Raw genomic sequence first — 20,406 nt, forward strand, 5'->3', positions numbered from 1 at the left:
CCCATCTCACTCGCCCTGTCATTCTCCCCCTCTCTGTTATCTTGGTTCTCCGACCCATCCCCCCTGTCTTTCTCCATTTCCCATGTCCATCCCCTTTCTCCGGTTCCCTCCCACCCTCTCTCATTCCATTCCACCTCCCCATTCCCTCCCCTCTCCCATTCCCTCACTGCTCCACCTCCTCCCATCCCCTCCAGCCTTCCTGGCTTTTCCCCAACTTACGCGCGCGCTCTCTCTCTCTCTCTGTTTCCTGTACACTCCAATGGCAATTATGATGTGTGTTCTTGGCTTCAGTCAAGTTAGGTTTTATGTTTCTTTTCGCTCTCCACCTCCTTCAATTGTCATATTATTCATTCATTTGTTTGTAAAGCAACAAGTATTTTTAATATTTCTTATTTCAGATATTCGTTAAGTGGGGCTGCTACTACTTCCAACTGAAGGTTAATGTTTGGTCCTTGCTGTCTGCATTGAGGAGGTGCTCTTAGGCAGATCATTGTATCACAACCGTTGCAAGGGTTATCCAGGCACTGGCTACCTGCCCTGGACATGCGACTTAGAAGATGAAGTCTCTCAGAGGAATCATTGTTTGTGCTGCTTAAAAGATTTAAAAAAAAATTAATTTCTGTCACAGTGCACAATTTTGAGTAGGATGAAATGCCTATTGATTTTATTTTTGTTTGAAGTCCCAAATTGTCTGTTTAGGACTGAGACGTGGAAACTGAAACTTCTGCAGTACCTGTATCAAGTATCCTACTTAAAGTTGATGGGTTTATTTTTTTCTGGGAGACGGAGATGGTTGTTGCTTCTGTATATATTTGTATATAGACTCATTTTTACTTGAGATAAAAACCCTGAGAGTGCATTAAGGGCAGAATTGTACAAATTGCAACAACTGAATGCTTATGTAGATAGTGTTTTGTGGTGATTCTCTGAAAGGGCCAATTGCTTTGCTAATTTTCCTGTAAGGTTTGGTTAATGTTCAGGTGACTTTTATTTTAAGTATTTCCAGGATATGGCCATTTTTTGCAAAATTAATACCCAATTTGGAAAAACTCGCATCTCAAAGTTGTCAAAATATGCTTCCCCCCCTCATATGTCCTGTTAGTTTTTATAAACCTTGGTCCAAATCTTATTTGAAATCTGGTAACTTGGATAATATTAATGCTGAATGCCATCATCACTGTTACATTTACCCTGCTGGAGAAATTCAGAACAACATTGCGGTCAAGGTTTTTTTTGGGCATTAACTCACTTTCCCTGGTGATCCAGGCCATACTAAAAAAAACTGGTTGTCACATTATTCCTCTTAACAAACTCCTTGAAGATAAGGCCCCCCTCGACAACAGGAATGATCTCTCTCCCTTTTAAGAAATATTTTATCAGGATCTTTTTTGCATGCATGATTGCAGTTGACCCCTTCAAATCAGTCAAGATCTGAGTTGCCACTGGGTACCCTCTGCAAAAATATTACTGTTGATTTCTAAGCATGTCAGCTCGATAGAGTATTTTCTGTATCAGAAAGCTAGTTTGTTCTGTTTTTCTAAGTGTGTGCCATCATGTGGCATCAGATGTTACAGACCCAGTATAAGATGGTTGCAGCAGATTAGTAATGGAGGATATGATTTTTGGGGGGAATAGACTCCAGAAGCTGAACAATGTCCACCACAAAGAGGCCAAATCGTATGTGTTGTGTGCCAAAACGTTGAGACTGACGGCCCCACCCTTTTACTGAAAAGTTTCCCTCAAACTAAAAAGCTCCAGGTTTTTATACTTGGTGACTTATTATTACAGAAGCACACTTTTCAACGGAATGAATCCTACCTGAAGCTGATTCTGTAGCTTCGAACTGCAATGGAAAGGAAGGCCAGTCTAGTTAGAACAGTGCCCTAGTGCTGGAATCGCTTTCAAGGGTCTAGTTTGACAAAACAGACTGTGAAAGCACTGTTGCAATCTGACCTTGCTAGTTTTCTGAAGATGGTTAAGTTAAACTTAACCCCAAACTGTGAACACAAGGCTTACTCGCTATGTCTTGTAGATGAAATTTTGGAATAGGTTGCAAGATTAAGAAATGTTCTCTGCCAGTTTACTTCATGTCTCCAGTTCAGAAATATCGTCACCTGCCCTGCTAAAGGAAGTCTCTGAGAAAGAAGCACAATAAGTTAAATAGTTTGCTTTATCTCTTATTACCTGTCAAGCAAGCAGTTATCAAGGATGGTCGAAAAATCTGCTTTCAAAATGTGGAAGTCATGTCTGTTCTTTAGAATGGTTTAAACCAGAAAAAAAAGTCACAATATTGTTGTTCTTTCAAGTGCAGGTCACTTGATGTTAGTGCCTCATCAATCCCCAGAGTCCTCAGGGTTCTGTCTGTTAAGTGCATGGTTAAATTCAGGTAGAAATATTCTCCCAGATATTTCTTCCCTGACCTTTAGTTGAATCTGGACCAATCCTATCCCTGTTGTCCATGAGGAGGATTTTCTAAGTCAACGTTTTGACTGTTTAGACATGTACATGCAACAGAATTACAATGCAGATCTGCCTTAAGGGCCTGGTGTGGGTGACTGCTATTTATGTAGTTGCTACTGTAAGGCTCCTACAACTGCTGCTAATTTATAGGATAGGAACAGGCCATTTGGTCCACTTGATCTATGCCGTGTTTATGCTCTACAGTAGCCTCCTCTCCATTCCTACTACTCTCTCTGTCAGCATAACCTTGTATTCCTTTCACCCTTGTGTTTATCCAGGTTCCCCTGAAATGCATCCTTATTGTTCTCCTCAACCACTCCCTATGGTAGAGAGTTTCACAGTCTCTGGGGGTAAAGAGGTTTCTCATGAATTCCCCACAGGATTTGTAAAAAAATGCCTATGTATATTGATGGATACTAGTTTTGGTCTCCCTTGCATATGGAAATGCCCTTTTTGATCTTTATCACATAATCCCTCACCTTTCCCCCCCCTCCTGTAGAAACTTTTTAAATGTCATTCTATTTGGTTTGATAGAATGACCAGTTATAACAGTCAACAGTGAATTTTACCGCTGATCTCAACATTTAAAGGAAAGAATAGTTCTTTGTTTTTGAAATCAGTTATGGAGAGTTACTTATACCCATTCCGGAAGTCAAGTTTGGCATCTTGTATTATGACAGCTAAGGGGTAAGTTGAGTGATGTTGGAATGGGGGTGTGTTATGAAGGTGTGGATGAGAAACATCTCAAAGCTGTAGGCTTGCCTATGACTTGTTTTAATTGCACCTGTGTTTATCTTAGAATATAAATCAATTTGAGGAATATGCAGTGCATTGTTTTATTTCATCACAAATGAAAAGATATACTTCAGAATTGTATGACTTCAATATTAGAAATTCCAGCACAATAAAAATTGAGGTTTAGGTAGTCTTCAGGTTGCTGATATTGACAGCATTCCTTCAGCAGCTCACAAGTGCAATCTTCAAATTTCTGTGAATAACCTGGTAATTAATCCTGTTACTCCATCGCATGCTTGAAACTTTTTAAATATGTGTCAGAACCTGCTGCTTGGGATTACTGAAGATTTTGTGCTGTTAATCAAATACCTGTGGCAGAGTAAGCTTTTCAGCATATCTGAAAAGAGCCTTGTTTTGCACTGTCCCTTGTGATTGCCACTGAGTAGTTCATGCAGCTCTAATTCATCTGGGGGACTTAGAAATTTGACCGAAATGCAAACTTTTAATTTAAAGTTGTGCCGATATAAACACCAGTGAAATACAAGAGCACGAGGTAGCTTGTTCTTTCTGTAAATACAGCACTTTAAGATCTTACATCTTTGCCCCAATTCTAAAAATTAAAAAGAAATGCCTTTGAAGAATGCTTTAAAAATGTCTTTGTGCAGTAAGTAGACAGCAGAATCTGTTAAGATTGCATTTCAATTTAGAGTTTGGTGTTTTTGTTACTGGTTATGAAGCTTACTAGCTGAGACAGACAGCCAACTCATTCCTGTGTAAGATTATTTCAATACAATGTTGCTAGGCATTCCTACCCCCTCTTACTGATTTGTTTTTTTTAAATTGACAGCGTATCATTTTATAAACGTGTCCAGTCAACAGAAGTGTCAGTTACCAATTACCTGTTATGAGATCATATTGCTACTTAGAAATGTTTCTCAATTATTGGATTTTGTATCTAGTTTAAAAGAGAAATGCACTTGTAACCAATACTGGTTTGCAGAATAGTACATAACTGAGGTACTGATTATAGATCCATTTATGTAAAACTGGTTAAACCGAAAATCTCAGTAACTTGAATATACTGTTAGCATTCCATTTTTAACTTATTTTGTTTTTAAGGTGAATATTTTCCACTAGTTTGCACTATATGTATGGTCAGTTAAAGAAGAAAGATGACATTTGGCACTGTCTACTAATTATAAGCTTCTAGCTATCACTGCTTCCATAACAAGTGCCATGGTTCATTATGTGCTCTTTCTTGTGATCTTGAGCTGCACTTTCCAATGTCATTACATCCTTATTTTAGTTTGTGTGTATCTGGCTGCACTTTTAAAAGGATTTCTTTTTAATGATGTAAACATGGTACGTAAGTCAGTTTTGTACTTATTCTCTCCGGTTAATTCCAATTTCTTTACAATCAAAGGAAACTGTAATTATTATATTCTGTGCATAAAATGGCAATAAAGTAGTAGGATCATCAGGAAATGTTCTTAAACACAGGTATAATAATGTATGGAGTAATTCGATTAAAAGACAATATTTTTATATGTGTGTGTAAAGAGCTAGAATTGTAGTAAATCTGTCCTTTAAGATGTTTAATAATGACGGGATACTATTAAAGATGCTAATTAAGTGTAAATTTCATTTTATGTAACATTGCTGACAGTTTATAGTCTTGTATATAATCCTTGCTTCTGTCATTACACAATCTATTGTAAGTCCTTGTAAGCTTTTAAGTGATTTTAAATAAATTGTGAATTCTGACGCAAAGAGTAAACATTAATTGTGGTACCTGGAAAGAATTCCCCTGCATTTTGAAGTACTGCTGTGAGATCTTTTGAATCATATGAAGCAGCAGATGCAGTGTGACATCTTACCTGAAACACAAGGATTATGCAGCAAGTGCATGGTTATCACTCATGTTTTCTTCCCAAAACCTTTTAAATAATCAAACCATGTAATAAGCTAATGAAACAATGATTCTTTTGAACCATGAATTTTAGCACATTTCTTACTCTTTCAATAGAAGCTTCTAACAAGAATGTTATAGCCATTTTGTTAATGGCACTGGACTTGGTGCAAGAACCATTCCGACCAACAAGTTTGTCAGATCCTGCAAAGAAGTGAATACTGTAAAATTTGAAGCAATCCTAGGAAGTGATTTTGTTCCTGTTAATCTAATCAGTAATTTATTTGTTACTAAAATACTGAATTCTGACTTCATTGCAGTTCAGATAAGGGAAATAAAATATTAGTTACTGGTGATTGTATCCATAGATATTAGTTACTACAACAATAGGTGTTAGTTGTAATGTTTATTGAAATGGTTCAGGCCATTTTTTAAAAAAAGTATTATCAATAATATGCTAAAACAGGAATGGTTGTAGACATCAATGGTGGCATTGCACTAAACGGTCTTAACACACAAACATGTTGATGCAACCATCTCCAATTCCCATACCTGCTGCTTCAATTATTTTGCACTTTTGTGCTAATTTCGTTTAGTGCAATCCTACCTGATGGAGTCTTTGCTTCAACAGAAGTACCTGTTCAATATTTATTTTTAAAACAAAACAGTTCCAACATGTCAAATTCTTCATTCTGTACTGGCTTTCACAAGGTTAGATATTTTAATTTTCTTTTACATAAAGTTACTTCTGACAAATGGGAGTTGAGGCAAGTCAAATTCTGGCCTGGATGAAACAAGTTGGTGGCTCTATGCCTGAAACACAATGTTGGTTCAGCTCGGATCCTGTTCCAACTTTCACGCAATAGTTGTTTTCTGCATGGGACGGGCTGGGGGTTAGCGCAGTTGGGTGTGTAGTGGCAAAGGGGGAAGAGTAGTTAATGAGATGCTGTTAACCAGTTAGTGATTGTTCCCAGTTCACTGAAATCATGAAAAACTGGGCCAAATGCCTCAGAATATCTTATTGGTTATCCCATGTGGTTGAATGAATGGGAGTACAAATAACTGGACTAGGGATATTTAAGAATCTGGATTCCAAGAGATTTTAGTTTACTCAGTTGTTTGTAATCTCTACTGTGTACATATAGTTTTGGTGAGAAAATCTTTTATTTAAGAAGTCCAACTTGTGGTAATTCAAAATTAGTAAGTAAGTGAAAATTGTACTATTTTGCAAATGGCTACTCAGCCTCTTTTAGCCAGGGTTAATTTTTGTTTGCAATAATCAGATTGGAACTGAACCTGAACTAATTAACATATGGCAACAATTTCACATTGAGAGAAAAATTATGTTCAGTGGAGTGTCTGGAACAATTCAAGTCAGTCAATTGTGTGTATATATACCTTGGGCTTTTGTAAAGTTGAGAGATTCTTTGAATCAAAGTGATGACAAAGTCAAACTCATTCCAAAGCAACAGTATTGATTGTCAAAGTCTGTATTAATCAGTACCTAAAATGTCTTAGACTAAAGAATTGTAGATCAAAATCATTAGTGCCACACCTACAAATACAGTTGAATCCTTTAAAATGCATACCAGTGATTAATTTGTCAAATATGGTTTATACTTGCATTTAGAAAACAGTGAAATCCCAGAATCGAATTAGATATGCATTTTTTTCAAACTCTCCTTTCAGTTCGAAGCTTTACACAATATTGGTGATACACAAATTCAGTTAACTCTGGGCAGGACATATGTTGGCCCCATTTTGGAATAAAGTGAGGTTTTGCTGGGCAGCAGAAAAAAAACCATGCACATTTTAATTTTTTTTGTAATCCTAAAATCGATTGAGTTGCAATATTGGTGTGGTGGTTTAGTTATTCAATAAGCTTTTTGGTGAGAATTCTGCTCAAAAAGCTGTGATAACTGGATCTGGTTGAAAGGGGCTTCCTCCCCTGGTGATCAGTAGGCGTGAGATTCCTTGCGGCTTAAAAGGCGAGTCCGGGTGGCTGAGCTGGTGGCACTTCTTATCACTTCCATCCACCTGTGAAGAGAGGAATGACACATAAAAATAAAAATGTGCATAACAAATAACAACTGGTTTCATACAGTGCCTTTATAATAGTAAAAATATTTCAAGGCATTGCACAGGAGTGAAGAATCAGCATAAATATTCAACAACAATTAGTAGAATAAACGACCTCCCCAAAGCCTTGCTGTACGACCAGATGAATTTGAGTGAGAGATAATCTACAATCCAAAGTGACAAAATGACCCACTTTCATAACAATCAATAGGAAAGCCTCACCTTTCAAATGTATATTCACTTTCGGCCCTGAAGAAATATACATGTGACTTGAACTGTAACTTGAAGACATAGTCTTTGTGGATATTGTCAGACTCTGCAGGAATGGTGACAGAATAACCCAACAATGGCAAGCTTGCTAGTGGATGATTGTCCTAAGGGAAAATCCACAGAGTAGTCAGAGATGGTGCATTCACCGGGAAACAAATAAAACATCACTGAATGCAACTTTTTTATTTGCAAGCCATGGACTGGATTTTCCCAGTGCTGGCTGGATTGAAGTGGAAGCAGCCTGGTTAATAAAAACGTAGGTACAAGACCAAGAGTCCCCGCTCACCTTGTGTTCTGCCCTCCTCCTTGGCCAAGGAGAAGAGTTCAAGCCTCAGACCTGTCTGCACCAATAATGAGACCAATGAAAAGGCAAGTAAAAACGCTTTTCATAGGTTAATGGACTAAACGATTGGAAGTTGAGGTTGAAGGGATCATTATAATCTTAGCATTGCAAGTGTATTTGTACAGTGGGCAAGGCTACCTGGACTTCATTCAAGCATCAAGTGTTAATTGTACATCAATTGTGGTTAACTGTGTGCGACTGGATGGCACTGATTAGGTGGTTATTTGAACACATGCATAGAAACACTCACTTGTCACTGGGGGGGCGCGGTTCTGCATTAGGAGACACACTTGTAATGTTCCACTCTGAGAAGACAGCGAAGTAAAGATGATTCTAGTCCTATCCTTCACCAACTGACTCTCTGGAGTTTAACACTAGGAAGGCTGCACATGGAAATGGATATTGCCACTGGGAATGAGGAGCAGCTGTGGTACAGGAAGGGTAAAGAACCGGGTATCATGGAGTCGAAGAAGAGGGAGAGGTGTATGATTAAGGGGGCACTACTCTGAATACAGGCAGAGGTGTACAGACCTGGAGATGGCTGAGAATAACTGTGAAGGACTCAGTGACTCTTTTGACAAATAGTCACTAGCGTGTGCTCTCGTCACTGGAGACCTCACAGTTTCTCACTGGCAGCTTACACATTGTGCATCACACAAGTGATAGATGACCTTTTTACTGATGCTGGACAACACATCAGGTTTACAAATCTGATGACCTTCAAGGGCACTGGGTCCAGCATCTGCTATGACCTGGAGGTACTCTACAGTAGCCTGTTGCAAGGGTCCCACATGATATAGTGGCCTACTGTGTTCACCGAGCACATGGCCTCCACAGAGCATTTGCATGTTGAGGACAGGGAATAGTTGGAAAGGACCGTCTCATCAGGTGAACAGCATGAGATAAATCAGAAGGAAGAATTGGAGCCAGAGTGGGCTGATGCCAAACAGAATGTTGTCCTGACTAGACGCCCCCCTCCTGTCACTAAGCCTTCTCGAGAAGAGGGCTCCACCATAATATTTTGCTTCCCTCTGGTTCAGCGATGGGCATGGCACACCCAGCAACCTGACAGAAAGCTGCCTTGGGTGTCTGAAAGCCATCTACACTCAGCCCCAACAACAGGAAACCCAGCTCCATATCAATTAAAGCTCCACACCCAGGAAGACCTGACTACAATCAGTTTCCCTGTGAAGGTACAAAATAAAAGACCTGGCTGTGTGTTGACTAAAGAATTCTGATGAATAAATCCAAAGTTCACATTTTGTAGGGAAAGACTAAACTGGAAAGAAAAAAACCAAAAGGGAGTTAGAGAAATGTGAGAAACAAATAAAACAAAATTGTAATGCTTTCTGCCTTCCCATGATGCAAGACAGTCAGAAACACAATTAGACAAAGACAGACTTTTTAAATTCTGTTTGTCCACTGGCAATAACTAACATTTGTTTCCACTCCTGAACAAATGAAAACTCATCAGATTGAGTTTCCTTATTGGTTTGTATTGTATTAAGAGGTACTCTTTTTTTTTTGGATGATATAGATCCTGTAAGCTCTCTCAGGTGAATGTAGAAGATTCATTGGCACTATTTGGAAGATGATAATACTTAGGCAAACAAAACATTGAAAAACTTCTAAGATAGAATGTTCTAATTTTTTTTAAAGCCTGGGGAAGTTGGAAAAAAGCATTTTAGTTTCAGGTTACAACATTTTGCAGAAGTCTAGGTTGAAGCTGGATGTGTAAAACCCAGGAAAGGGAGGTAATTAGGATTAGGATTAAGAAAAGGTCACCTCAGTGTAAGAAGTTTAGTTTAAAAGTTCCAGATTACAAGTGTTTAGCTAAACCCTGAAGGGATTATTTGTAGCTGAGAAAGTCTGAACTCAGTTTTATTAAGGCTCCAAAAAACATTTCAAGTTCGGGAATGGAAGCCGTAGTTTAATTAAGCTCTTGTGAATTTGAAAGATAATTCTCTCTGGAGTGAGTACTACAAAGGAATTTTTGGATGAATTAATGGGATTGAATTTTACCATGTGCCTCAAAGTTTTCAATTTGTGTTATATGTAAATAGTTCCAAAATAATATCCCAAAGCCAATGATGTAATTTTAATATTGCAAAGTAGTACACCAAGCTAATGTCCTGAAAAATACCACATATAATCCCTCAAACAGTTCTAGCAAGTGACTCACCTGATGCGATTTGTAGAAAAAGAGGCAGAAATTGGTAAAAACCACCCAAAGCTTTTGCCAGCCGTTGCTGTTTTTGAATTTCCTCAACAGGTTTCCAGAGAGCTGATTCTGAGGAAGGAGGACATTAAAGCATATAACCGGTGACATAATGTAAACATAACATTACAGAGTGATGGCAAGAGAGCTAGTACACACAAAGGAAAAAACTTGAATAAAAATTCCATAAAAATTCATCGCTTTTCTCAGCAATGCTCAAAGAAAGAAGACCGAAGGGGTAAACATAGACCCTATTGGGATACCACTTATTTCAGGAGAAAGTGAGGTCTGCAGATGCTGGAGATCAGAGCTGGAAAAGCGCAGCAGGTCAGGCAGCATCTAGGGAACAGGAGAATCGACGTTTCGGGCATGAAACGGGCCTGACGTTTCGGGCCTGAACTCGGATTTCACCAGTTTCCTCATTTCCCCTCCCCCCAGCCTGTCTCAGTAAAATCCATCAAATTCAGCACCGCCTTCCTAACCTGCAATCTTCTTCCCGACCTCTCCGCCCCCACCCCAGTCTGACCTATCACCCTCACCTGCTGCGCTTTTCCAGCAACACATTTCCATCTCTACCACTTATTTCAATTAAGCAATGAAGAACTAGCTACCCAAAGCATTGGCCAAGAGTCATGTTTCTACTCAGGTTGCCAACCTTCCAGGATTGTCCTCTAGTCTCCAGAAACTAAAGATTAATTTGGATGCTGCATCTAACAAACCCCATGGAGAACACCAACTGAAAAAAATATAAGTTCCTTCGAACATTTTTGTTTGGTTGGACATTAAAGTTTTGGAGGTGTGATCTATAAGACTAATTGCTGGAGGTAAGGGATGTGGACAGCTGGAGGCAAGTAATCTCCAGGAATACATCCAACTGCAGTTGGCAACAATATCATTTGCAGAACAATAAATGAATTCAAGGCTCTTTAGACCTTGGGCAAACTGCTAGAGTTTGTTTGGAAGGGTAAACAGTGAAATAATAATTTTCTAAAATATAAGGTTCAACTCATACTGAGGAAATATCATTAGATGATTCCAAATGTGCCTAGAACTTATTTATAATCCAAGCATATGCCACTTGAAGACATTAGGCATTAAGTGGTCAACCTCTGTTATTATGAAGGCAGTACATTTTGATTTGATAACCTACCACCAAATATCCATCCTCTGTTATCAAAGTTCAGTAGCACCACTATCTTGAGGTATTTCTACCAGACCTTGCTGCTACTCATTCATTCTGTAATGCTCCATAGAAACTACCATTTGTGCAGAGATGATATCAAAAGATTAAATCTAATTTAGACTGAAGCTTACTTTACAACTTGGGGCCCCTTCCTTTACTTTTAATTAAGACTTTGACGATCATTATTTGCGCAAGGTATTTATGTAAATAAGTTATTAATTTTATAAATGATTTTAGTCAACTGAGTTAATTCCAAAATAATCACATAGCCATACAGATCTACAACACAGAAACAGGCTTTTCGGCCCATCACATCCATGCTGGTCCAAAACAACCACCTAACTATTTTAATCTCATTCTCCAGCATTTGATCTATAGCCTTGTAAGCCTTGGCTTCAAAAATGTACATCTAAATACTGCTTAAATGTTATGAGCGTTTTTGCCTCTATCACTTTTACATGCAGTGAGTTTGAGATACCAACCATTCTCTGGGTGAAGATGTTTTTCCTCACACCTTCTCTAAACCTTTTGCCTCCTACCTTAAGTCTATGTCCCCTGGTCATTGATCCCTCCATCAAGAGAAACATTCTTACAGTCTATGCTAAGTGCCTCATTAAAAACCATGAATGATATTAAATTTTAAATACACCTACTTTTAAGTTTAGATCATTTGCACACCATTTTTCCACATCAATGATGTGTCCAGCCCTATTTTGCCTCCAAAGCAACTCACCAAGGTTCCTTCAACAGCACCTTCTGCAAACTCGACCAACCTGAGTAACAAATGTAAGGGGCATCACTTCTGGTTCCTTTACTGTCACTCAGTCAAAATCCAAGACCCCCCCCCCAACCCAACAATACAGTGGATACTTTGCAGAAGGACCAATTTAAGGAGGTTGCTTAATAGTATCTTCTCAAATAGGGTGGGCAATAAATGCTGATCTAGTTTGCAGACTTACAACCCATAAATGAATTAAAAAGAATGATGATTTATGCTTAAATTTACACAGGTGTTTTGCTTAAATTTACACAGATTTAAAATACTAGAATTATATACTTTCCTGGCTCATTTAATTGGATTGAGTTTACAGAAATCCCTTTTTGGTTTATGATCAAGAGTCTGTCCATCTCTCAAATGATAGCTTTAAATGTTTTGCGTATGTTTTCATTTACTTTACTCCATGTTTGCAACAGTATGTTCTATGGTTGACCCCTTCCAGAATATATTGGAATCATTTATATTAGAACATCCCAACTGATCTATAACACCTGAGTTTACAGTGGACTTTGTGTTCCTGGACTGGAGGAAACTAAAACCAACCCCATTTTTGATCAAATGCTTTGTGGTCGTGTATATTATGTGTAATTTTAAAATAAGAAACAGACCATTTGGCCTTGCCGGTCATTGTTGATATTTATGCTCCAACCAAGCCACCTTCATCTCTCCTTGTCAACATATCCTTCCAACTGCCACCCTTAACTTATCTAGCTTCCCATTAAAAATACATCTAAACTATTCACATCAACTAGTCCATATACTACCACTCTCTAGATAAAGATGTTAGTCTTAAATTTACAATTGTATTTATTTGCACCTATCCCATATTGACAATCTTTAATTTTGGTCTACCTACACGTGGAAATACTGTCTCTATATAGATCTTCTCAAACCTAATTGTAGATGTATAATCATCAAATGACAATCTTCCTATCGACTACCAATATCTACTCTTAGAGAATGGTTACAGTACAGCAGGAGGCCACTTGTCAGCTATCTGCACCAGCTGTCCCAACGAACAATGGACTGAAAGCCATTCTCCTCCTTTCTCCCTATCTCCCTGCACATTCTTCCTTTTCAGGGAATAATACAGTTCTCCCTGAATGCTTCATTTGAATCTGCCATCATCACACTCTCAGACAGCACATTCCAGACCTTAAGCATATGAAAAAAGATTTCTCCTAATATCTGACAAAGGGTCACCTGACCCGAAGTGCTATCTGTGATTTCTCTCCACAGATGCTGTCACACCTGCTGAGCTTTTCCAGCAATTTCCATTTTTGTCTCTGATTTAAGACATTTTTCTCTTAATGTCTTATTGCTTATTTTTTCCAATTACCTTGAATCCGTGCCACTTGCTATTGATCCTTCCACTAGGAGAAACAATTTTTCCTTATCCACTTGACTAGCCCGTTATAATATTGAATACAATCTTCTCTTATAGAATCATGGAGTCATACAGCATAGAAACAGACCTTTCGGTCCAATTCATCCACTCCAACCAGACATCCCAATTTGACCTAGTCCCACTTGCCAGCACTTGGCCCTTATTCCTCTAAACCCTTCCTATTCATATATTCATCTAGATGCCTTTCAAATGTTGGAATTGTAGCAGCCTCCACCACTTCCTTTGACACCACAGTCCATACACGCACCACCCTCTGTATTCTCCAAGGCAAATAAATTTTACTTTATTTACTTCTCCGATCAGCTTATGCAACCAAAGTTCCAACCACACCAAACACACTAAAACAGCAGCTAATGAACTTGAAAGACCCATACAGACAACAAGCAAAACTAATGTAATTTACAAAATACCTTGCAAGAGCTGTAACAAACACTACACTGTACAAACAGGCAGAAAACTAGCCACCAGGATACATGAACATCAACTAGCCACAAAACGACATGACCCACTTTCACTATTATCCTTATATATGGATGAGGAAGGACACCACTTCGACGGGGACAACACATCCGACCTAGGACAAGCCAAACAGAGTCTTGCACGAGAACTTCCAGAAGCATGGTATTCCAACCGGAACTCTATCAACCAGATTGACTTGGATCCCATTTACCACTCCCTGAGAAAAAGAACAGGAAAAGACATCACCATGGGAAATGATGTCACAACAGGAAATGACATCATCAATCCTAGGAAACTCAAACATATAAATAGAAAGCCGGCTACACACCAGTGCTTCATTCGGAGGCTCACTGAAGATGTTGCCTAGTATGGTGACGAAACTTCTGAAAATGAACCTTCTAGCTCAGCGAGCAAACCTACATCCAGAATCTCAACCGGAGCTACCAACCTTCTCAAAATTCGCTAAAGATATTAACTGAAGAAAATAAAAGTGAATACAGAATTTTGCCAAAATGCAGCTGAACACAGTCCTGTGATCTGAACAAGAAAGTTTAAAGTGGAGACAGGTTAACCCTTCACTGAGGTTGGGCTGGCTGTAAGATTGTTGTTAAGGGTAAAAGGATTTAATTTTTAATTATTTTCGTAATGAGTCTGTTTCAAATAGTTCTTGTATAATGTGACACACTTTGTTATTTTTTCTTTTGTGTATAATTAACTTCTGTTCTTTTGGTAAAAGTACATTGGCAGCCTCTTGTGAATACATTTAATAACTGACTACAGTAAACAAGTTGTGAAAATAAAATTTATGCTCTAACAAGCTAGCTTCCACTCTAAGATTGGACTAATTCAGTATTGCTGTCAGCTGGGATCATAATACACTGCTTAGATTAGATTTAGATTCCCTACAGTGTGGAAACAGGCCCTTCGGCCCAACCAATCCACACCAACCCTCCGAAGAGTAACTCAGCCAGGCCCATTTTCCTCTGACTAATGCATCTAACACTATGGGCAATTTAGCATGGCCAATTCACTTGGCCTGCACATCTTGGAATGTGGGTGGAAACCAGAGCACCTGGAGGAAACCCACGCAGACACGGGGACAATGTGCAAACCCTACACAGACAGTCGCCCGAGGCTGGAATTGAACCTGGGAACCTGGTGCTGTGAGGCAGCAATGCTAACCACTGAGCCACCGTGCCGCCCCCTATTTTATCTTCAATCACTCTATTTCATCATGGTTATCAGCAAATACCATGTGAGCTACCCAACAAAAAGTGAACCAAGAAAGTAAATTTGAGAGCAAGTAACTCCTTGAATTTGAGACTGCAATTATGAGTTGGTCTACGTTGGGTTTTGCTGTGGTGTAAAGCTGCTTTGGTTTTAGAATGTTTGAACCAGTCTGGTCTAAAGCTAACTTTTTGAGTCTTGACCATTTTGCCAAGTGTTACGGTCATGGCATGATGATTACCAAACTTATGAAACCCTAGAGACTCCAAGAATTATAAGATTTATCTCTAGGACACTGCATTGAGCAAAACACAGGAGGAAACTAAAAGGGCTAATAGAATTTTGCTTCTCAAAATCTTTGAACTGTGTAGAGTTATAGAGTTATATAGAGTCCATCCCCCCTCACCTTAAACGTATGCCTCAACTGAGAAAAAAACTTTGCTATTCACCTTATCCATGTCCCTCATGATTTTATAAACCTCTATAAGGTCACTCAGTCTCCGACACTCCAGGAGAAAAAAAAATCCCAGCCTATACAACCTCCCCTTTTAACTCAAATCCTCTAATCCTGGCAATATCCTTGTAAATCTTTTCTGAACCCTTTCAGGTTAACAACATCTTCCTAAAGCAGGGAGACCTAAATTAAATGCAGTACTCTAAAAGTGGCCTCACCAATGTCCTGTACAGCCGCAACATGACCTCCCAACTCCTAAACTCAATATACTGGCCAATGAAGGCAAGCGTGTCAAATAACTTCTACACCACTCTGTCTACCTCTGACTCCACTTTCAAGGAAACTATTATCCAAGGAGTAGATGGAAGAAAGGCTCGGATTAATAATTGGGTAACAATGAGTCCATTAATTTGTAAACTGTTGTGGTCAGGAATGGTGTGTGAGATTGAACATTTCAGGTAACCAACAGTATTATTGTGGGTCACTGTACCCAAAAAGTTAACTCTGATTTCTCTGAACAGATGCTGCTAGACCTGTTGAGCTTTTCCAGCAGTTCCTGTTTTTGTTTATGATTTACAGGATCTGCAGTTCTTTCGGTGATATTGAGAGAATGGGGCAGTTGAAGGCAGAAGGATCATGTAGCGAAACCTCCAGGAATATGCCCAGGCTGATTTGGCAACCCTATGAATAAAGGCACAAGCATTCATTGGGAAGAGAACCACTTTCTCACAACAGTCTACAATTTAAGGCTATACAAATCTCAGATTCAATTTTGAATAATTGTTGCTTTGGGAAGCTAGTGAATGGAATCTTAATGTTTTCATAAGAATGGAAGGAGAAAGATCAAATTTTCTCCCTCACCATCCAGTGTCCACTAACAGTCAATCATCTTATTGACAGGATATTGCCAGTGTTTTATGAAATAGCTAAGGACAACGAGAGGGGATAGAAAGGAAACAAATATATATGCATACCCTTTCATTGGGAAGTTTCTTTTTAGAATTAATGGAAGACTTAACAGTGGGCTTCAAAATTATGAGGAGCCATGATAGAAAAGAGGTAAATTGATTCCAATGACAGGACGGATAAAAACCAGTGGACGCAGTTTAAAATAAATAGCAAAAGAACACAGGTGTGATAAGAAGGCTTTTTTAGGCTACGATGATCTGGAATGTTCTGCCTGAAATGACAATGAAATAAGATTCAACAATAGCATTCAAAAGGAGACTCAATAAATACGTGAAGCAGAGGAAACTGCAGAATTAAGGAAGAAGGGAATGGAACTAATTGGATAGCTCTTTCAAAGAGACACATTTGAGTTGAATGATCTTGTGCTGTAAGATTTTACAATTTCACAACATTTAACTGAAGAAAACTGAAGGAAAGATATTATTAACTAGATTACATTGTTCCATTACATGTTGTTTCCAGAAGTCAGTACAATAATGAAATCCTTATGAAGCTATCCTGTTTTCTCATTTATGGTTCTGACAGCCCAATGGTCATGGTGTATGTTACTGTATATGTGTTTATACCAAATAGGGCACTTAACATTTTAAAATTTCATAATATTGCAACTTTTAACCACTGTGAGTTGAAGAGTTCTTCATATTTGGAGAAACAATTTAGACTGTCTGAGAAAAACTATAATGAGGGGTGATTTAGTGAGTCAGTGGGAGTCTTCAAGTAACTTACTTAAATAAATTATTTAATACAAGGCCATGTTCTAGAACTCGCTTGCTACATCTTTTAGCTTCTCTACCTCACTTTTCTTCTTTAAGGCACGTCTTGGAAACCTACTTCTTTGATCAAAATCCTTTGTGACCTGGTATGATACTTTGTTTTATAATGCTCTAGTGAAGCACTAGGGGTAGCCTATTACATTCAAAGTACTATATTAATATAAGCTGCTGCATTGCTAAAATTTTGAATTATACAGGCAAATTACGATTAATATCAATAAACAACAGTCCGTAAAATAAAATACTGCTTCCATTTCATGGACCACCACTAAATTTAAATTCCTTGCATTTCCAAAAACCTATGTCTGGCCTCTCGTTAAATTCAAAAATTAATTAGTAGGCAATTTCAATTCAGCCTGACCCTGTAATTGAGCTTCCAGTTGTGTTTTGACAGCGTAAGCTATTACAGCAAATTTCAAAAGCCAGCAAAAGAAAAGATTTTGCAATTTAATTGCACCCCCGTTTGCCAAATCCAAGCGCTCGGCAGCTGGCTGGCTTAATTTATTTTTACTGTTACCTCGATAATCCTGATGTAATCATAAAAGGAGAGACTCTGCACTCGATACCAGCAGACATGAGATATGGTAAGAGGCCGGTGATTATTGACCAGTCCAGAGGGGAGAGAGGAAGCAGAGTCAATAACAGTGGAGACTTCTTCTATCACACCAGAAAGACAACGAGAACAAAGGGAGAGAAGACAAGACAGGCTGTAAATGATGTAAGGAGTAAGGAGAAGACAAACAGCTTTGTAAAGGAGTAGCAAATTGGGTTGCCAACACTCTAGAATTGTCCTGAAGTTGCCAGAATGGAGAAAAAAAATGTTTTGTAAGACAAACATTTCTTTGAAATCATTTATTAATTTCATTTAAAGAAAACCCATTGGAAACGGGCAAGAACTTAAATTTAGTGGCATTTTACTGAATCATCCAATGCGTGAGGAAGAGATGGTACATATTTTGATTGGCCATGGGATGGCTGGGAGTCACATGTTGGCTGATCAGTTCAGACTGTGGTTGGAGATGGTCAGGAAGCCATTTAAAAACACCTCCAGGAATATGGTCAACCAGAGTTGGCAACCCTATTTATAATTTACACACAAACACATCCAAGAAGAGTTAGATCTTGACAGGATGCCTGAAAAATAAAATGTTTTAAATAGGAGCCAAACCAATTTTACCTTAAGGATTTATTTTAAGATTTCAATATGTCAACACAATCCTATTTTAGAACAAGACTCCAAATGCCCACATCAATTATTTGTTGCATGTAAGCTGCCAGATCTGTGTTATAGAGTCAGAGAGTACATCACGGAAACACACCCTTTGGTCCAACCCGTCCATGCCGACCAGATATACCAACCCAATCTAGTCCCACCTGTCAGCACCTAGCCCATATCCCTCCAAACCCTTCCTATTCATATACCCATCCAAGTGCCTCTTAAGTGATGTAATTGTACCAGCCTCCAATACTTCCTCTGACAGCTCATTCCATACACGTACCACCCTCTGTGTGAAAACGTTGTCCTTTAGGTCTCTTTTATATCTCTCCCATCTAACCCTAAACCTATGCCCTCTAGTTCTGGACTCTCCCACCCCAGGGAAAATGACTTTGTCTATTTATCCTATCCATGCCCCTCATGATTTTGTAAACCTCTATAAGGTCACCCCTCAACCTCCGACGCTCCAGGGAAAACAGCCCCAGCCTGTACAGCCTCTCCCTATAGCTCAAATGCTCCAATCCTGGCAACATCCTTGTAAATCTTTTCTGAACCCTTTCAAGTTTCACAACATCTTTCTGATAGGAAGGAGACCAGAATTGCCGCTTTCAAGAAGCTATGAACCTGCACTCCAAGGTCTCTTTGTTCAGCAACACTCCCTAGGACCTTAACATTAAGTGTATAAGTCCTGCTAAGATTTGCTTTCCCAAATGCAGCACCTCACATTTATCTAAATTAAACTCCATCTGCCACTTCTCAGCCCATTGGCCCATCTGATCAAGATCCTGTTGTAATCTGAGGTAACCCTCTTCGCTGTCCACTACACCTCCAATTTTGGTGTCATCTGCAAACCTAATAACTGTACCTCTTACGCTCGCATCCAAATCATTTATGTAAATGAGAAAAAGTACAGGACCCAGCACCGATCCTTGTGGCACTTCACTGGTCACAGGACTCCAGTCTGAAAAACAACCCTCCACCACGACCCTCTGTCTTCTACCTTTGAGCCAGTTCTGTATCCAAATGGCTAGTTCTCCTTGTGTTCCATAGGATCTAACCTTGCTAATCAGGGTTTCATGGGGAACCTTGTCGAACGCCTTACTGAAGTCCATATAGATCATATCTACCACTCTGCCCTCATCAATCTTCTTTGTTACTTCTTCAAAAAATTCAATCAAGTTTGTGAGACATGATTTGCCATGCACAAAGTCATGTTGACTGTCCCTAATCAGTCCTTACCTTTCCAAATATATGTACATCCTGTCCCTCAGGATTCCCTCTAACAACTTTTCCACCACTGATGTCAGGCTCACTGGTCTATAGTTCCCTGGCTTGTCCTCAGCAAGAGGCCCACCAATCACTTCTCTAGCTTCCCCACAGAGTTCGAGGGTATACCTGATCAGGTCCTGGGGATGTATCCACCTTTATGCGTTTCAAGACATCCAGCACTTCCTCCTCTATAATATGGACATTTTGCAAGGTGTCACCATCTATTTCCCTACATTCTATATCATCCATATTCTTTTCCACAGTAAACACTGATGCAAAATATTCGTTCAGTATCTCCCCCATTTTCTGTGGCCGCCTTGCTGATCTTTGAGGGGCCCTATTCTCTCCTTAGTTACCCTTTTGTCCTTCATGTATTTGTAAAAACCCTTTGGATTCTCCTTAATTCTATTTGCCAAAGCTATCTCATGTCCCCTTTTTGCCCTCCTAATTTCCCTCTTAAGTATACTCCTACTGCCTTTATACTCTTCTAAGGATTCACCTTACATATATATGCTTCCTTCTTTTTCTTAACCAAGCCCTCAATTTCCTTAGTCATCCAGCATTCCCTATACCTACCAGCCTTTCCTTTCACCCTGACAGGAATATACTTTCTCTGGATTCTCGTTATCTCATTTCTGAAGGCTTCCCATTTTCCA

The 20,406-nt window shown here is 39.0% G+C and overlaps 2 protein-coding genes across 4 annotated transcripts in view; one reads left to right on the forward strand and one right to left on the reverse strand.

Annotated features, from left to right (window-relative positions):
- Positions 1–4,959, forward strand: part of LOC122550506 (serine/threonine-protein kinase 24-like) — a 51,595-nt gene extending 46,636 nt beyond the window's left edge. Inside the window, exon 11 of the mRNA XM_043691330.1 lies at positions 399–4,959. Within this exon, the coding sequence (XP_043547265.1) occupies positions 399–435 (37 nt within the window). The 3' untranslated portion in view covers positions 436–4,959. The remainder of the gene's footprint in view (positions 1–398) is intronic.
- A 536-nt stretch (positions 4,960–5,495) lies between these two features.
- Positions 5,496–20,406, reverse strand: part of LOC122550504 (FERM, ARHGEF and pleckstrin domain-containing protein 1-like) — a 311,630-nt gene continuing 296,719 nt past the window's right edge. For 2 of the 3 annotated variants that reach the window (XM_043691326.1, XM_043691327.1), the window contains exons 25-27: positions 9,979–10,086; positions 7,406–7,557; positions 5,496–7,141 (exon numbers count right to left, since the gene is read on the reverse strand). In XM_043691326.1, coding sequence (XP_043547261.1) covers positions 7,060–7,141; positions 7,406–7,557; positions 9,979–10,086 — 342 coding nt within the window. In that variant the 3' untranslated portion in view covers positions 5,496–7,059. Of the gene's footprint in view, positions 7,142–7,405; positions 7,558–9,978; positions 10,087–17,782; positions 17,923–20,406 lie in introns of those variants that run through there. The other variant, XM_043691328.1, reaches the window with a different exon arrangement.

This window comes from Chiloscyllium plagiosum, chromosome 6 (assembly GCF_004010195.1).
Source record: "Chiloscyllium plagiosum isolate BGI_BamShark_2017 chromosome 6, ASM401019v2, whole genome shotgun sequence".
In the NCBI taxonomy this organism is placed as follows: Eukaryota; Metazoa; Chordata; class Chondrichthyes; order Orectolobiformes; family Hemiscylliidae; genus Chiloscyllium; species Chiloscyllium plagiosum.